This window comes from Lissotriton vulgaris, chromosome 5 (genome assembly GCF_964263255.1).
Source record: "Lissotriton vulgaris chromosome 5, aLisVul1.2, whole genome shotgun sequence".
Taxonomy (NCBI): Eukaryota; Metazoa; Chordata; class Amphibia; order Caudata; family Salamandridae; genus Lissotriton; species Lissotriton vulgaris.
This window is the reverse complement of record NC_141693.1, coordinates 1,784,848,222-1,784,867,235: the sequence shown is the minus strand read 5'-3', so window position 1 is coordinate 1,784,867,235 and position 19,014 is coordinate 1,784,848,222. Positions and strand designations below refer to the sequence as shown.

At 39.6% G+C, this 19,014-nt stretch overlaps 1 protein-coding gene across 1 annotated transcript; it reads right to left on the bottom strand.

Moving 5' to 3' along the window:
- Positions 1–13,236: 13,236 nt before the first annotated feature.
- Positions 13,237–18,292, bottom strand: LOC147717172 (uncharacterized). Its single transcript, XM_086919845.1, has 4 exons — positions 17,577–18,292; positions 16,494–16,592; positions 15,464–15,562; positions 13,237–13,311 (listed from the first exon to the last, which is right to left on the bottom strand). The coding sequence occupies exons 1-4, from the start codon at positions 17,724–17,726 to the stop codon at positions 13,237–13,239; spliced, it is 423 nt and encodes a 140-aa protein (XP_086775971.1). The 5' UTR covers positions 17,727–18,292.
- Positions 18,293–19,014: the final 722 nt, after the last annotated feature.

Genomic DNA, 19,014 nt, shown 5'->3' with positions numbered 1-19,014 from the left:
TAGCTCTGCCACAGGTGCTGCACTGGGTGCCATTTCTCCCGCCACTGCCCCGGTTCTCGGACCATTTCGATCCGACCTGGGATCCGCATTGTGATGCGGCTCCGGTGCGGCCTCAGCCGGCGCTGTTCCCGGTGCTGCTCCCGGCGCCCCTTGCCCCCTCTCCGGCTCCGGCGCTGCCACCGCGGCCGGCTCCTACTTCGGAGCCGGATGAGGATTGGGATGGCTCCGAGGACCCCCTTGCACGGCAGTGCGACTCCGAGCAGGATTGGGTGGATGACCTTCAAGATGTGGGTGAACTTGATGTGTCTTCTGACCCGGGGTTTGCCCCCTCCGCCTACTATGGAGGAGGGTGCTTACTACACCATGGTGCTGCGTCGGCTGCGGAGGCTCTCCATCTCGACCTCCCTACGGTGGCCCTTATGATTAACCTCCTTACAGAGGTGCTCCAGACGGGGTCTACGTCGTCGGAACCGCTGCTCTATTTCAATGAGGCCATTACCGAAGTCCTCATGGGCACTTGGTTGCGGCCGGCCTCGGGGGCACCAATGGATAAGAACGTCGCTAGGCGTCAACGTCCGGCCCCTGGAGATCCTGCCTTCTTGACCACTCACCCCAGGCCTGAGAGCCTGGTCCTTCAGCCTTCGACGTAGCAGAGTGACTTTCCCACGGCTCCGCCGGATAAGGACTCTAAGAAGCTGGACCAATATGGCAAGAGGTTGTTCTCCTCGGCCAGCTTGGGTTGCGGTCAGTTAATACGGCTGCTTAATGGGACGTTACTCCCACGCAGTGTGGGATTCGGAAGGCAGAGGTCCTGCCTCAGTGTTCTGAGGAGGTCCTGGTTGTCCTTTCCCAGGCAATAGCAGAGGGCAAGGATGCGGCGAAGTTTGCCGTCAGGTGTGGTCTGGACATGGCTGATTCCTTGGGCAGGGCGATTTCCACGACTGTGGCTTTGCGGCGCCATGCCTGATTGTTGTCTATCGGGTTCTCGCCTGATGTCCAAAGCTCGCTCATGGCATGCCCTTTGATGGCTCTCGTCTCTTTGGCGACAAGGCTGACAATGCCCTGGAGTGCTTTAAAGACTCAATGGCCTCGGCCAAGTCTGTGGGTCTTTCCACGAAGAGCCCTGCCATGCCTGGTATTAGTTCCCTTCGTGGCCAGGGTAAAGGCACCCAGGTGCTCTTCTCCACGAAGCCTGCGCAGACCCAGCCTCAGCGTGGCTGCGGACGTGGCTTCCACAGGGGCAGGTCTAGTAACCAACGGGCGGGTCAGTCCACCTCCACCCCGCTGCTTACACCGCCAAGCCTTCCTAATCCGAGCTTCCGGGGGCATCCCACTCCGGTAGGGGGCAGGGTCTGTCACCACCTCCACTGCTGTCACGAAATCACGTTGGACAAGTGGGTGCTGCAGATAATCTGCCAATGTTACTCGCCCCCCTTTCTGTCCTCCCCTCCAGCCATGCCACCTCGGAACCACCGCATGTCGGGGGATCATTTGGCTCTTCTCCATCAGGAAGTCTCGGCCCGACTGGCCAAGGGGGCCATCGAGTACGTTCCCGGTTAGGAATTATGGAGTGGTTGTTATTCCCACTACTTTCTGGTCCCCAAGAAGGAAAAGGGGGGCTTGCGCCCCATCTTGGACCTCCGGGACGTCAATTCTCTTCCTCCAGAAGGAGAAGTTCAAGATGCTGACTCTGGCTCAGGTCCTGACTGCCCTGGACCCTGGAGACTGGTTGGTAGCGTTGGACTTGCAGGATGCTTATTTTCACATCCCTGTCCTGCAGGCCCACCGGTGTTACCTGCGGTTTATGTAAGGCCAGGAGCATTTTCAGTTTGCCGTGCTCCCCTTCGGCCTTACCAGCGCCCCTCGGGTGTTCACGAAAGTGATGGCGGTGGTCACAGCTCATCTGCGCAGGTCAGGGGTGTCAGTCTTCCCCTACCTCGAAGACTGGCTGTTGAAGGCGGGCTCACCCCAGGCCGTCGTCTCCCACCTCCAGACTACGGCCGACCTCCTGCATTTGCTGGGGTCTCCATCAATGTGCCGCAGTCGTGCCTGAGTCCCTCTCAGAAGCTCCCTTTCATCAGAGCGGTTCTGGATTCGAAGTTATTTCGGGTTTATCCTCCCGAGCAGCGGGTCCGGGATATTCAGGCTATGATTCTGCTCTTTCAGCCTCTATCCCGGGTTTCAGTCAGGATGGCCCTCCGGCTTCTGGGCCTGTTGGCCTCCTGCATCCTGCTGGTGACGCATGCCAGATGGCACATGCGGGCTCTGCAGTGGGACCTGAAGTTCCAGTGGGCACAGCATAAGGACAACTTGTCAGATCACGTCCAGATCTTGGAGGGCGCTGCCCGACAGTTGCGGTGGTGGCTCACGAACCGCGATTTGATCAGTGGCATATCCCTCTCCCTTCCCAAACCGGAGCACACAGTGGTGACGGATGCATCCCTCCTGGGCTGGGGAGGCTACATGGGAGAGGCGGAGATCAGAGGTCTCTGGTCTCCGGCGAAGTCCCGGCTCCATATCAACCTTCTGGAGTTGCGGGCGATCCGGCTTGCACTGAAGGCATTCCTTCCCTCTGTCCGGGGAAGTGTAGTGCAGGTGTTCACGGACAACACCACCGCCATGAGGTATTGCAACAAACAGGGCGGGGTGGGGTCCTGGACCCTATGTCAGGAGGCTCTGCACCTCTGGACATGGCTGGAGCATCAAGGCATTTCCTTGGTGGTTCAACAACTGGCAGGCTCTCTGAACGCCTAGACGGACAAACTCAGCCACCGGTACATGGTGGATCACGAGTAGCCTCTGAACTCGAACGTGGCGCAAGGTCTCTTTCTGCGATGGGGAGAGCCTTGGTTTGATCTATTCGCCACCGAAAAGAACGAGCAATGTCATCAGTTATGCGCATTGGAATTTCCAAGTCGGCACTTGCTCGAAGACGCTTTTCATCTAGTGTGGAGCTGCGGTCTGTTGTACGCTTTTCCGCCTATACAACTTCTGCCCAGAGTGCTGAAGAAGATCAGGCGCGACCGGGCCCAAGTCATTCTTGTGGCTCGGGACTGGGCTTGTAGAGTATGGTATCCCGAGCTACTCAGTATGAGCATCGATCCCCCAATCTGTCTACCTCTTCGGGGGGAATCTTCTGTCCCAGCAGCAGGGGACGGTCCTCCATTCGAACCTGTCCAGCCTCCACCTCCATGCGTGGAGATTGAGCGGCGACAGTTGACGGCTTTCGACCTTCCCCCCGAAGTCTGTAATGCCATTCTGGCAGTCAGGCGTCCCTCCACTAAAACGGTATACGCCTACCGATGGAACAGATTTGTGGCGTGGTGCACAGTAAAGGCTGTGGATCCCCTTTTGGCCCCTCTTTCTGAGGTTCTTCTGTTTTTCCTATCTTTGGCCCAGCAGGGCTCTGCTCTGGGCACTATCAAAGGCTGTCTTTCTGCCATTTCCGCCTACCTGAGGCTCCCTGATCAGCCTTCTTTTTTTAAGTCCCTGGTTGTTAACCGCTTTCTCAAAGGCTTTACACACACGTTTCCTCCCGTGCCTTTCATAATGCCTTAATAGGACTTAAATCTTGTCTTGACTTTTCTGATGTGCGCTCCCTTTGAGCTTCTTCATAACTGTCCTTCACGTCTTCTTACTCTGAAGAGGGCTTTCATGGTTGCTATCACCTCTGCCAGAAGAGTGAGTGAGCTCCAGGCCCTTTCTTCCAAACCTCCTTTCCTTTCTGTTCATCCGGACCAGGTGGTTTTAAGGTTGTCACGCCCTTCCACATTGGGCAATCGTGCGCTAGCATTCTATCTGCAGCATACACAGCAGTTCCGTGTGGATGAGCGGTTTTTTTTGTTGGCTACATGGGCACCAAAAAAGGTCGGTCTGTGCACAAACGGACCATCTCCCGGTGGGTCGTTTTGTGCATTACAGCATGTTACTCCTTGGCCAGAAAGGGGCCTCCTGTGGGGCTGCGTGCCCATTCGACCAGGGCCACGGCAGCCACTACTGCCTTGGGATGTGGCGTTCCCTTGGAGGACATTTCAAGCAGCTACGTGGGCCTTGCTGCACACGTTTACCAAGCACTACTGCCTTGACAGTCGGGTCCGGAGATATGGCTTCTTTGGTCGTTCTGTGCTCAGTGACTTTTTGTTGTAATCTTGTTCGCAGACCCACCACCAGGGTTGGTATGGCTGGGGTATCTATTCTAAGGTAAGGAATCTATCACTAACGTGTATCTTTCAGATGCACAAGTTACTACTTGTGTAACGATATATCTGTAAGAGACATTAGTTAGTGAAAGATTCCTTACCGCCCCACCCATCCTCCCCGTTCTGCGAACTGATTACTAGGGTTAAGGCCATCCCCTTTTAGGGCCCTAGTTTTATGCACCATTGGTCAGTTTCTTGCAAGGCTCTGCGTTTCGGCGCGGAAAGTCGTGTACAGAACTGAAGTTAGCGCGGGGGTACTGCTATGCAGAAAACTTTTCGGATCCAGACTGATGCCAGGGGAATATTCTAAGGTAAGGAATCTATCACTAACTAATGTCTCTTACAGATATATTGTTACACAAGTAGTAACTTGTGCGATTGGGTTCACCTAATCTTAGTGGCTCCGGATTGAACCATGAGGGTGTGGCACCCGGAATGTCTGGCTATGTGCATCGATCCTCCAATCAGGCTGCAAATTTAGGAAGATTTTCTGCCACAGCAGCACAGAAAAGTTTTGCACCCGAGCCTGCGCAATCTGCAACTTGCATGCTTGGCAGCATTTGACTGCTTTGTGCATTGTGGCATTGAGAACTTCAAGCTAACTACATTTGATCTACCTCCCAAAGTAGTGGATGTCATCTTGGTAACCAGGCCTCCTTCTACAAAATCTGTTAGGCTGAATGATGGGACACCTCTGACCCAGACCAAAATACAGTTCAAACTGTTGGAAGTTTTACTGGTTGTTCTGTCTTTAGCCTAGCAAGGACTTGCAGTCGGCACTGTTAACTGTTACCTGATGGTCCTTATTCAAATCACCAGTGTTGAAGCGTTTTCCTTCATAAAAGGTTTGGTCCACAAGTTTCCCTCAAAACCTTTTGTTTTTTTTAAAATTATTTTTATTAAATTGAAAACGGACATCGGAAAGACATTGTGCAGTTGTGAATATTTGAGTTATCGTGAGCAGCAAGTCAGCCAAGCAAAACAGACTATAAGTACCCTCCCCTCCCCCCTTTAGCAAAACTCAAAACCTTTTGTGATACCTCAGTCAGACTTTAATCTGATCCTTACTTCCCTTATGTGTACCCCACATATTTCAGCTCGTCACATGTGTGCTTAAAGGTCTTTAAGTACAGCCGCCATACTTTGCCTTCTTTTAGGACAAATTGGTGCTACAAACTAGAACAGCCTTTCTACTGTAGCAGTGACTCCCATTCATGGCAATCCGTCGTTCCTGACATTCTTTGCTGCACCTCGCCCCTTGAAAGCAGAAGAGAGACTCCATTGGTTGGACCCGAAAAGAGTGCTACGTTTTTATGTAAATTGCACCAAACATCATCAATTGGACAATCAGCTCTTTGTGTGGTTCTCTGGGGCAAAGAAAGGCCAGGCAGTGCAGAAGATAGTCTTTTGCTTCAAGATATACTATGCACAGGCCTAGAAGTGGCTCCCTGATTGATTGAGGGCTCTTTGAGGTCTTTCCAGGATATTTGTCCAACTGCTATGTGGGCATTTCATTCACAAAGCACTATTGCCTTGACAGCCAGGTGCACTAGGAAGGGCATTTTGACTGTTAGACCCTGCAGGACTTTTTGTTTTAAGTCCTTCCACAGACCTACCACTGGGTGAGGTTCTACTTTGGTATCAATTCTGCGATTAGAAGTCTCCATCAGAATAAAAAGTTTCCTACCTTCAGTAACACACTTTCTAGTGGATACCGCCGTCCCACCGTCCCATTCTGAGGAATGAGCAGTTTTCCATCTAAAAGGCCCCAAATTAGACCATTACTCCAAAAAGAAACTGATGTCAGCGTCCATGGATGGCACCTATATGCGATTCCTGATACCACTTCGGAGCAGAGTCGCATGATACCACCTACCAGTTTCCAGGGGCTTCACTGAAAATGTTTCCAGATCCAGTCTTGTGCCTGGGGATATTTCTACAAATGAGGATCTGTGGTTAGAAGAATATCCACCAGAATGAATGACTGAATAAGGAAACTTGTTAAGCGCAAACAAATACCCGGAGGAGTCTTGGCGCTGAACGAGTCAAGAGAAGACCTGCACTAAGCATCTACTTCAATAGATTTCTAAAAATGGAAAGGGAGGCAGCTGTTTTAAGTTAAAAAAGCAGGCTGTTCCAAAGTAGGACAGTGGCCCTAAGAAAGATCCTGCCGCCCCAAGAGGCCCGTCTAAAAGTTGGGACCACCAATTTGTTTTGCAGAGCTGGACCGCAGGGTCCTGCTGGGCATGTACCATCTCAGATTCTTCTTGAAATAGGAGGGACCATGCCCAAGAAGCGTCTTATAGGCCATGCACAGAGCTTTAAATATAAAAATTTGCCTAACCTAACAGGCAGCCAATGAAGTTTGTTAATGGCCGCTTTTGCTGAGTGGAATTTCGGGATCTTTAGACGGAAAGGTCCTGCAGTGTTTTGAAGTGTCTGAAATTTGTTCTGTGGACCCATCAGAAGGTATAGATAGAGGCTGTTGTAGTAGTCCAGTCTCATCAATACAAGGGCAATGACCACTGTCTTTAAAAGATTGGATGGTAAGTATTTCTCACCAGAAAGAGCTTTACTAAAGGTAAGTATCTTGTTCATTGGGTGTTTGCAACAGAAGAGATTATCATCGCAATGATTGTGGTTGTTTGTAGAATCAGACATTGTGAATAGACTTCCAGTGCACCATTGCCTACCTCATAGCATACAAAGTGGTTCAACACTTATTAATGATTGATACATTAACCATTAATAGTCAATTTCTGGAAAAGAAGACGGTAGCTTGTCCGATAGAACTGCAACTGCTGTGAGGAAAAACACAACTGTGACTCGTCAGCAAAAAGAGCATTTACTAAAATTAAAAACAGAAATGGAGTTATAGACACTTCATTTTAAGGCTGACCGGACCACAGTGGTCGCCAGACCTTATGTTGACAACAGAAGAAGGGATTTTAAATCTCATTTAGAAGGGGTTGGCTCTTCCCATGTTGATTCTATTGAATACAGCATTTCATTGGGCATACATTGTGTGCTGCCACATAAAAAGTGATTTTATTAAACTTTGTGTCCTATTAGACACGTTATGCTCATTACAGCACTCCCTAAGTTGGTTTGGTGTCAAGGTTATGGGCCTGATCTGCTTAATATGAAAAGTTACACCAAAGGAGGTAGGTTGACATATGTATTTTGAAAAGCACGGGAGACATCCATTACAACGCAACTATTACAACGTAGTGCTATTACAACGCAGGTATTACAACGCAATTACTATTACAACGCATGTTTTTACAACGCATGGTGTTACAACGCTAATGCTATTACAACGCATGTTTTTACATCGTAATTTCTTTTTTTTATATTTATTTAGTGTATCTAGATACATAGTTATTTATATAATTAATTTTTTTAATTATTATTATTTTATTAAAATTAATTATAATATTTAGTGATTATTAGGAGATTTTGGTTATTATAGATATTTATAGAATTATTTAATTATTTATTTATTTAATTATTAATTAGTGATATATATATATATATATAGAATTAGTGTATTAAAATTTAAGAAATGTTGGAAGTATTCATTTTTAGGTAATTATTTATTAAAAATTTAAATTTAAGTATTAATACTCAGGTAGTTATAATAAAATAAATATAATGTTTAGTAATAATTTATTTATGGTAGTTTAAATTTAATTTAAATATAATAATTAAGTTAATTATTTTTTTCAGTGATTTCATTTTGTAAATAATTAATATGGGTGTATTAAGAAAAATATTTATTATTAATAATTTCATTAATTTTCGTAGAAATATATATATATATTTTTATATATATATATATATATTTAGTGTATTAAAATTTAAGAAGTGTAGGAAGTATGTATATTTAGGAAATTATTTAATAAAAATTATATTTTAATAATTAAGACTCATTTACTTTTAACAATTTAAATATCATGTTTAGTAATACTTTATCTTTGGTAGTTTAAATTAAATTTAAAATTATTAAAAAAAGTAAAGAAGATTAAAAAAATAAGTATTAATACTCAGGTTTTATTTAAAAAAAGACTTTAATATTGTAAAATTATACATTATTAATAAGAAAATCCATTTAATATTGTTTAGTGTTTATAATATTTTTAATGTAATTAATTTATTTTTAAAACTATTTTTAGATTAATATTTGAAATTTTTCCCACGCTTTTGAATTGATTTCAATGAAGCGTTTAGTCCTTCATTTATTTCGTTGACGTCTTCAATGGGATCCGCGGGATAGTTTGCTAAGCTTTTAAAACAACGGATGCAGGAGGGAGAAGAAGGAAATAAGGGTAGGCAAAAGGTAAGTGAAAAAAAAGATAATTTTGTATGTGTTTATTGTAATTAATAACGTTGAAAATAAAAAAATAAAAGTAGAAACCACATTTATTTGGATTAAAATTTTGTTTATTGATGATAACAAATGTAAAAAAATATATATATTTTCAGTTCAATTGTAAATATTTATTTTATTTTTTTAAATAACAAAAAAATGATTTAGAAAATAATTTAAACATATAACAGATTTTAATGTAATTGTCCATTTTCTATTTTGATGTTTTGGGATGACGTCTTCACGTTAACGTCGACGCAAGCCGCCATCTTGGATTTTCCGATTGCTGGAAGAAGCAGGAAGCTGATCTGCGCTAAAGGTAGGAAACTTTTCGAACTTATTTTAGACTAAAACATAATAAAATAGATATATATAATGTAATGAGAGGTTAAGTAGAGGTTGCTTATTAAACTAATAGTTGTTTGGATTATATTACAACATGTCGTCGAACATTTCACTGTTATATGCCATTGTCGGGTTTATTTTACGGGAGAAATAAAGTGTAAATTTGTTTAAATACATAGAGTGATGATTTTTATTGTACACATTTTGAACGTAATATGGTTTCTGTAGTGGTAGGATAGTTTGGATTGTTTTCATTAGATAAAGACAGATAGGAATTGTTAGAAATAATGTTTTGGAAAACTGATTGCATTTGGCTTGTTTTGTATAAGAGAAAACTGGTTTATTTGAATATAAAAGACAGTTCGTTGTTTAAATACCATGCAAGGTTTCGTTTATTTGGTTTTTTGAGAATTTTGAAAAATAATTATAATTGATTGTTTTGGTTTCTTTTTGATGTTATCGATTTGTTTGAAAAAGTTGATATCGAGGTCTGTTAATTTAGAAAACATTGTTTACATATTGGGGAAAAAAAGGATAGTCATTGAAATTTGTATTTATTTTTTGAAAAAATGCCAATTTGAATTTTTAAGTTAGCGAGAAATACTGCAGTTAGGTTGTTTAGTTAGCAAGAAATACTGCAGTTAGGTTGGTGTGAAATAAAAAATGAAAAAGTCAAATTGTTAGGGGTAAATTTGATAAAATATATAAAAAAATGCTTTTAATTTAAGCTGAGAAAAATAAAGTATTTTATTTTTCACAAGAAATATTTCTGTTTGAATTAGCACAGAAATTTTGGAAAAATGTAATAAAGAAACACTTAGTTTTTTATATAATACTACCAGTTTACTAAAATAATTTATTACAAGCCAGCATCAATTTTCTAAAATAAAGGGGTGTCATTTTGTATACTATAAATTATTTTGGTACGTTCAGAATGTTTACAACATTTTTTTAAAAAAGTGGAATGGAAATTATTTCTGATCTAGTTGTCAAAAAGATTTTTAACAACTATTATCTTAGCGTTTGGTTCTTTTGAAAGAGATAAGGAAATATTTTTTTAATATTTATAACTGTTGTAATTAGAGAATAAAAAATCTAAAAAAGGAAAGGGAACCCGACAAGTAAGAATTTAAAAATTTTTACAAAAATTTCAAATGAATTATAAACTTGAAAAAATAATTTAGGGCAAAGCAGGAAAGTAAGTTAAATAAAAAATACTTAAAAATGTATAATATTAGCAACATTCTCTAGGTAATCCAAAGCCACACACAACGAAAATTGTTGTAGTACACCCAATAGTCTTTCTGACATTTCCTTTGTTTGCCTTGAAGGACGTGGGTTTAGAATACCTGACAATGCCTGAGCAAGTCTCATTTCTTGAAAACTTTGCTCCTTCTTCAAAGTTTTCAGGAAAGAGTAGAAATTAGGATGGTGTTTGCCAATCGTGTGACCGAAGGAGTTATGCCATCCCTCTATGGCATTATTTGTTTTTGCACCACCTTCTAAGCAGGTTGAGTAGCAATTCCACCACTCCACATGGTAACGTGGCTTCCTCCTGCGACCCGATCTGTTTAGACGTCCAATCCATGTGTCTTCGAAATAATTTAAAATGGGTGCCAATTTTTCCTCATGTTCTACAAAATATTCTGACTCTGAAATTGCTGTGTAGTAGTCATCTACACTATCAGGTGGTACAAAACAAAGTGCAGTTAATTTTTTAAGTTCGACTTGTAATTTACTATCAGACGAGTAATCAGCAACCAGGGATGTTTTTTGAAGCTTACGCCAATATGCCTGGGAAAAATGGAAAAAACATCCCTGAATTTGGGTATCCGTGTACAATTTGTTGATGACATTCATCATTGTCAATTCAAAATCTAGTATGATTTTCCTAGGACTTATTCCAGAAGTTTTTTCTTTAATAACTGACAAAAACTCAGTATAGGTTGCTGATTGCTTATCTGGTAATAAACTGTATACTAAAGGTACTACATTATTATTAATTTGAGCATGAATACTGTAAATTTGGGTGAATGGATGGGGTGTACTTTTAAACGTCCCATCCATCATCCAAATTTCGGTATTTTCTAATTTAAAAAGGTTACGGGGAGTGCTAAAAATTAATATGCGCTTGAGAGGGTTTTGGTTATCATATAGAAGAAAAGGTTCATTAGAGAAGGAAAGGGTTAAATCATGAGGAATGATTATGTCAGCAAAAGTTTGAGGAGTAACAGTTTGTGTGTTACTTGCCTGCTTTTTTCTTTGTATAATTCTACGCAAATTTGGGATTGTTGGCATATTACAAGCAACATGTCCAGGGACATGTTGAGCAACCTCTCTCAAAATCTGACCAGGAGTTTGATTGGAGGTGGATGCAATATCTTTCATTTCATTGATGGTATCGCGTATCTCAATCTCCATTGCAGAAGCAGAGTGGTTATGTTCTGTGGTTCTTACCACTATCTCACCAACAGTAACCGCTCTGCCGCTGCAATGGGCGGTATAATATTGCACACACCTCCAATGTCTCCTGGGTTCACTTAGCCTCTCATTACAGTATACATACCCACAATGTTTCAGGAGTCTGTTCCCTTTGCGAGATTTGGTGTATGTTGCAGTATTTTGGCTTGCCATTTCCTGTTGAAAAAAGGGAAATTAAATTATATTCTACTTAAGATACACACATTTTAAATTTTTTAATTTTAAAACATAATTGGAAAAATATTTATTTGGTTTTACTGTTGATTTTTTGTTTGAAATGTACATTTATCTACTTGGAATTGTAAGTGGCACTTTAACTCAATGTAACACTTTCTTTGAATATGCACACACTTGGAGTTAGAATAGTAATTGGCACTTCGACAGTATCCAGCACTTTTCCAGAATATGCACTCACTTGGAGTTAGAATAGTAACTGGCACTTGCACACTATCCAGCACTTTCCCTGAATATGCACTCACTTGGAGTTAGAATAGTAATTGGCACTTGGACACTATCCAGCACTTTCCCTGAATATGCACTCACTTGGAGTTAGAATAGTAATTGGCACTTGGACACTATCCAGCACTTTCCCTGAATATGCACTCACTTGGAGTTAGAATAGTAATTGGCACTTGGACACTATCCAGCACTTTCCCTGAATATGCACTCACTTGGAGTTAGAATAGTAATTGGCACTTGGACACTATCCAGCACTTTCCCTGAATATGCACTCACTTGGAGTTAGAATAGTAATTGGCACTTGGACACTATCTAGCACTTTCTCTACTCATGCACTCACCTGGAGTTAGAATAGTAATTTGCACTTGGATACTATCCAGCATTTTCCCTGAATATGCACTTACTTGGAGTTAGAATAGTAATTGGCACTTGGACACTATCCAGCACTTTCCCTGAATATGCACTCACCTGGAGTTAGAATAGTAATTGGCACTTGGACACTATCCAGCACTTTCCCTGAATATGCACTCACCTGGAGTTAGAATAGTAATTGGCACTTGGACACTATCCAGCACTTTCCCTGAATATGCACTTACTTGGAGTTAGAATAGTAATTTGCATTTGGACACTATCCAGCACTTTTCCCTGAATATGCACTTACCTGGAGTTAGAATAGTAATTGGCACTTGGACACTATCCAGCACTTTCCCTGAATATGCACTCACCTGGAGTTAGAATAGTAATTTGCACTTGGACATTATCCAGCACTTTCCCTGAATATGCACTCACCTGGAGTTAGAATAGTAATTGGCACTTGGACACTATCCAGCACTTTCCCTGAATATGCACTTACTTGGAATAAGAATAGTAATTTGCATTTGGACACTATCCAGCACTTTTCCAGAATAAGCACTCACCTGGAGTTAGAATAGTAATTGGCAATTGGACATTATCCAGCACTTTAACTGAATATGCACTCATTTGGAGTTAGAATAGTAATTGGCACTTGGACACTATCCAGCACTTTCCCTGAATATGCACTTACTTGGAGTTAGAATAGTAATTTGCATTTGGACACTATCCAGCACTTTCCCTGAATATGCACTCACTTGGAGTTAGAATAGTAATTGGCACTTGCACACCATCAATTTTTTCTCTGAATATCCATTCTCCTGGAGTTTGAATAGTAACTAGCAATAGGACACTATCCTGCACTTTACCTACTATTGCACTTTTACAGAGTTGGGAGAGTGTTTGGATAATTTTACTGGTTATTATTCTGAACTTATAATGCGTTTTTCAATGATTTCTAAATGTTCCAAAATATGATATTTAGATGTGTTTATTTACGAAATTTACCTTGGTTTGAGGGAGGATTCTTTTCTAAAAAGAGTTGTTTGTAGATGTGGAATAGGCTGGCTTCTTGGAGATATCTGTCTTGTACTGGTTTCTGGTAGGCTGTGAAGAAAACAAGTTGAAAATGGTGGTCAATGTTTTGAAAATGAATTATTTTTATTTGCATGTTTCATATATATATGTTGGGGGGAAAAGCATTTACCTTTATGTATGATTATAAATATGGCACATGATATCATTAAATTGCACGTTATTTGAATATGTAATAATGTGGTGTTCAAATACTAAGAGGCACTTTAACACTATTTTGCACTTTCCTGACACATGCACTTGCTCAGAGTAGGAATTGTAAGGGGTACATTTTCAGTATCCAGCACTTTTTCAGAATAGGCACTCACTTGGAGTTAGAATAGTAAATGGCACTTTCACACTATCCAGCACTTTCTCTACTAAAGTACTTTCACAAAGTAGAAATAGTAATTGGTACTTTTACACTAACCAGCACTTTCCCTGAATATGCACTCACCTGGAGTTAGAATAGTAATTGGCACTTGGACACTATCCAGCACTTTCCCTGAATATGCACTCACTTGGAGTTAGAATAGTAATCGGCACTTGGACACTATCCAGCACTTTCCCTGAATATGCACTTACCTGGAGTTAGAATAGTAATTGGCACTTGGACACTATGCAGCACTTTCTCTATACATGCACTCACCTGGAGTTAGAATAGTAATTGGCACTTGGACACTATCCAGCACTTTCCCTGAATATGCACTCACTTGGAGTTAGAATAGTAATCGGCACTTGGACACTATCCAGCATTTTCCCTGAATATGCACTTACCTGGAGTTAGAATAGTAATTGGCACTTGGACACTATCCAGCACTTTCCCTGAATATGCACTCTCATGGAGTTAGAATAGTAACTAGCAATAGGACACTATCCTGCACTTTACCTACTTTTGCACTTTTACAGAGTTGGGATAGTGTTTGGATAATTTTACTGGTTATTATTCTGAACTTATAATGCGTTTCCTAATGATTTTTAAATGTTTCAAAATATGATACTTAGATGTGTTTATTTACGAAATTTACCTTGGTTTGAGGGAGGATTCTTTTCGATAAAGAGTTGTTTGTAGATGTGGAATAGGCTGGCTTCTTGGAGATATCTGACTTGTACTGGTTTATGGTAGGCTGTGAAGAAAATAAGTTGAAAATGGTGGTCAATGTTTTGAAAATGAATTATTTTTTTTTGCCTGTTTCATATATATATGTTGGGGGGAAAAGCATTTACCTTTATGCATGATTATAAATATGGCACATGATATCATTAAACTGCACGTTCTTTGAATATGTAATAATGTGGTGTTTAAAAAGTAAGAGGCACTTTAACACTATTTTGCACTTTCCTGACACATGCACTTGCTCAGAGTAGGAATTGTAAGGGGTACATTTTCAGTATACAGCACTTTTTCAGAATAGGCACTCACTTGGAGTTAGAATAGTAAATGGCACTTTCACTCTATCCAGCACTTTCTCTACTAAAGTATTTTCACAAAGTATAAATAGTAATTGGCACTTTTACACTAACCAGCACTTTCCCTGAATATGCACTCACCTGGAGTTAGAATAGTAATTGGCACTTGGACACTATCCAGCACTTTCCCTGAATATGCACTCACTTGGAGTTAGAATAGTAATTGGCACTTGGACACTATCCAGCACTTTCCCTGAATATGCACTTACCTGGAGTTAGAATAGTAATTGGCACTTGGACACTATCCAGCACTTTCCCTGAATATGCACTCACTTGGAGTTAGAATAGTAATCGGCACTTGGACACTATCCAGCACTTTCCCTGAATATGCACTTACCTGGAGTTAGAATAGTAATTGGCACTTGGACACTATCCTGCACTTTCTCTGAATATGCACTGACTTGGAGTTAGAATACTAATTGGCACTTGGATACTATCCAGCACTTTCCCTGAATATGCACTTACCTGGAGTAAGAATAGTAATTGGCACTTGGACCCCATCAATTTATTCACTGAATATGCACTCTCCTGGAGTTAGAATAGTAACTAGCAATAGGACACTATCCTGCACTTTATCTACTATTGCACTTTTACAGAGTTGGGATAGTGTTTGGATAATTTTACTGGTTATTATTCTGAATTTATAATGCGTTTCCCAATGATTTTTAAATGTTCCAAAATATGATACTTAGATGTGTTTATTTACGAAATTTACCTTGGTTTGAGGGAGGATTCTTGTTGATAAAGAGTTGTTTGTAGATGTGGAATAGGCTGGCTTCTTGGAGATATCTGCCTTGTACTGGTTTATGGTAGGCTGTGAAGAAAACAAGTTGAAAATGGTGGTCAATGTTTTGAAAATGAATTATTTTTTTTGGCCTGTTTCATATATATATGTTGGGGGGAAAAGCATTTACCTTTATGCATGATTATAAATATGGCACATGATATTATTAAACTGCACGTTCTTTGAATATGTAATAATGTGGTGTTTAAAAAGTAAGAGGCACTTTAACATTATTTTGCACTTTCCTGACACATGCACTTGCTTAGAGTAGGAATTGTAAGGGGTACATTTTCAGTATCCAGCACTTTAACAGAATAGGCACTCACCTGGAGTTAGAATAGTAAATGGCACTTTCACTCTATCCAGCACTTTCTCTATTAAAGTACTTTCACATAGTAGAAATAGTAATTGGCACTTTTTCACTAACTAGCACTTTCTCTGAATATGCACTCACTTGGAGTTAGAATAGTAATTGGCACTTGGACACTATCCAGCACTTTCTCTACTCATGCACTCTCTTGGAGTTAGAAGAGTAATTGGCACTTGGACACTATCCAGCACTTTCCCTGAATATGCACTTACCTGGAGTTAGAATAGTAATTGGCACTTGGACACTATCCAGCACTTTCTTTACTCATGCACTTATCTGGAGTTAGAATAGTAATTTGCACTTGGACACTATCCAGCACTTTCCCTGAATATGCACTCACTTGGACTTTGCATAATAATTGGCACTTGGACATCATCAATTTTTTTTCTGATTATGCACTCTCCTGGAGTTAGAATAGTAACTAGCAATAGGACACTATCCTGCACTTTACCTACTATTGCACTTTTACAGAGTTGGGAGAGTGTTTGGATATTTTTACTGGTTATTATTCTGAAATTATAATGCGTTTTTCAATGATTTTTTAAATGTTCTAAAAAATGATACTTAGATGTGTTTATTTACGAAATTTACCTTGCTTTGAGGGAGGATTCTTTTCGATAAAGAGTTGTTTGTAGATGTGGAATAGGCTGGCTTCTTGGAGATATCTGCCTTGTAGTGGTTTCTGGTAGGCTGTGAAGAAAACAAGTTGAAAATGGTGGTCAATGTTTTGAAAATGAATTATTTTTATTTGCATGTTTCATATATATATGTTGGGGGGAAAAGCATTTACCTTTATGCATGATTTTAAATATGGCACATGATATCATTAAACTGCACGTTCTTTGAATATGTAATAATGTGGTGTTCAAATAGTAAGAGGCACTTTAACACTATTTTGCACTTTCCTGACACATGCACTTGCTCAGAGTAGGAATTGTAAGGGGTACATTTTCAGTATTCAGCACTTTTTCAGAATAGGCACTCACCTGGAGTTAGAATAGTAAATGGAACTTTCACACTATCCAGCACTTTCCCTACACATGCACTTTGGTAATTGGCACTTTTTCACTAACCAGCACTTTCCCTGAATATGCACTCACTTGGAGTTAGAATAGTAATTGGCACTTGGACACTATCCAGCACTTTCCCTGAATATGCACTCACTTGGAGTTAGAATAGTAATTGGCACTTGGACATTATCTAGCACTTTCTCTACTCATGCACTTACCTGGAGTTAGAATAGAAATTGGCACTTGGATACTACCCAGCACTTTCCCTGAATAGGCACTCACCTGGAGTTAGAATAGTAAATGGCACTTTCACACTATCCAGCACTTTCCCTACACATGCACTTTGGTAATTGGCACTTTTTAACTAACTTGCAGTTTCACAGAGTGGGAATATTATTTGGAATTTTTTCACTAACCATGTACTTTCTCTGAATATGATTCACCTGGAGATAGAACTTTCTATGAATATGCACTCACCTGGAGTTAGAATAGTAACTAGCAATAGGACACTATCCTGCACTTTACCTACTTTTGCACTTTCACAGAATTAAGATAATACTTGGATAATTTTACTGGTTAATATTCTGAATTTATAATGCGTTTTCAAATGATTTATAAATGTTCTAATATATGATACTTAGATGTGTTTCTTTACGATATTTACCTTGGTTTGAGGGAGGATTCTTGTCGAAAAACAGTTGTTTGTAGATGTGGAATAGGTTGCCTGTTTTTGGATATTTGCCTTGCAGTTGTTTCTGGTAGGCTGAGAAGAAAACAAGTATAAAAGGTGTTTAATGATTTGAAAATGTACCATTTTATTGGTTGTTCTATATATATATATGGGGGGAAAATATTTACTTTGAAGGGTTGTTTGAAATATGGATAATGTTATTATTTAACTGCACTTATAATCTTTGTTACATGGTTTTTTTTTTGCTATGAAATCTATAAACGCAATACATATATTCATGGAAATTACCTTTGTGTTTGAAAGTTGTTTTTTCAAAATTCTTCACAATATTCTCGGTTTCGGTTGTTTTTTCAACGTTCTGTGTGTTTTGCTACTTCTGAAGGTTGGCTATAAATAATACAATTTCACAAGTTTAAATTAATTGTGGTTTAAATGTATGATTTTGTATTAATTAATATTTTTTTCCGATCGAATGGAACCTTCTTTTTGTATAAATAGATTTGAGATAGGTCTCGCAGAGATATTATTCCAATAAAAAATTTAAAATGGAGTCATAGTTGCGTTCTATTTGTTGTTCCTCTTTTGAAATGTAGGTTTTAGTTACTATTAAATCGTTTATTATGCATTTGGATATACGAATTTACGGAAAATTATTTTTATGTAATCTCTCATTATTTTAGAAATGTTGGCGTATATATAAATTAATTTTTTAACTCTTTATTGCTTCACGATATTTTTGACATCGTTGAATTAATTATATTTTGTTTATGATTCATTATTTATAGTTCGTTTCTCTTAACATACATTTTAACTCTTATTATCGTTCACTATCTTATCAAAAAAACCAATCTACTTAAAATATTTTGTTATAAGTATTACCACATTAATGTATACTTCTATTTTAATTAATACAAAATTGGAATTGTTTTAGGAAATAGTTCGCAAAGACTATGTGAAGTAACATCATTTTACTAAATCGTTTTCAATTACTTACTGTTCACTGAAATAGAAATGCTTCTACGGTTGCTTTCGGTGTTATTTATCTCAAGAGGTCAGAGGGTCAGCTTTTCACGTCTGATTACTCTGCTAGTTGATAATCAACTGTTTTCAAAATGGTGGGTCACGTCTATTTATAAGTTTTCTTTAATAGCATTATATTTTTCGTAAATTATATTGTTAGCTTTCATTTTTTTGGGGGATTCATTTCATGAGGAAACGTATAATTTAAACTGTTTTATTTAAAAGTATGTTCAACAAACTTTCGTTCCGTTTTAGCATCCATTTTGATTTTCTTGTTGACATTGGAGGGCATTGAAATAGTAGATGGACATTATTTTTCATTGCTGTGTTTAAAATGGCGTTCATTTTTTCGTTAGGTGTCTATTTATGTCTATCGAGTTTTTGAAACTCT

Coding starts and splice junctions, on each gene's coding strand:
- LOC147717172 (XM_086919845.1), bottom strand. CDS start 17,726: ATGGTACATTTTCAAATCATTAAACACCTTTTATACTTGTTTTCTTCT. Junction 15,563..16,493: donor GAATCCTCCCTCAAAGCAAG/GTAAATTTCGTA, acceptor TTTTCTTCACAG/CCTACCATAAACCAGTACAA. Junction 13,312..15,463: donor GAATCCTCCCTCAAACCAAG/GTAAATTTCGTA, acceptor TTTTCTTCACAG/CCTACCAGAAACCAGTACAA.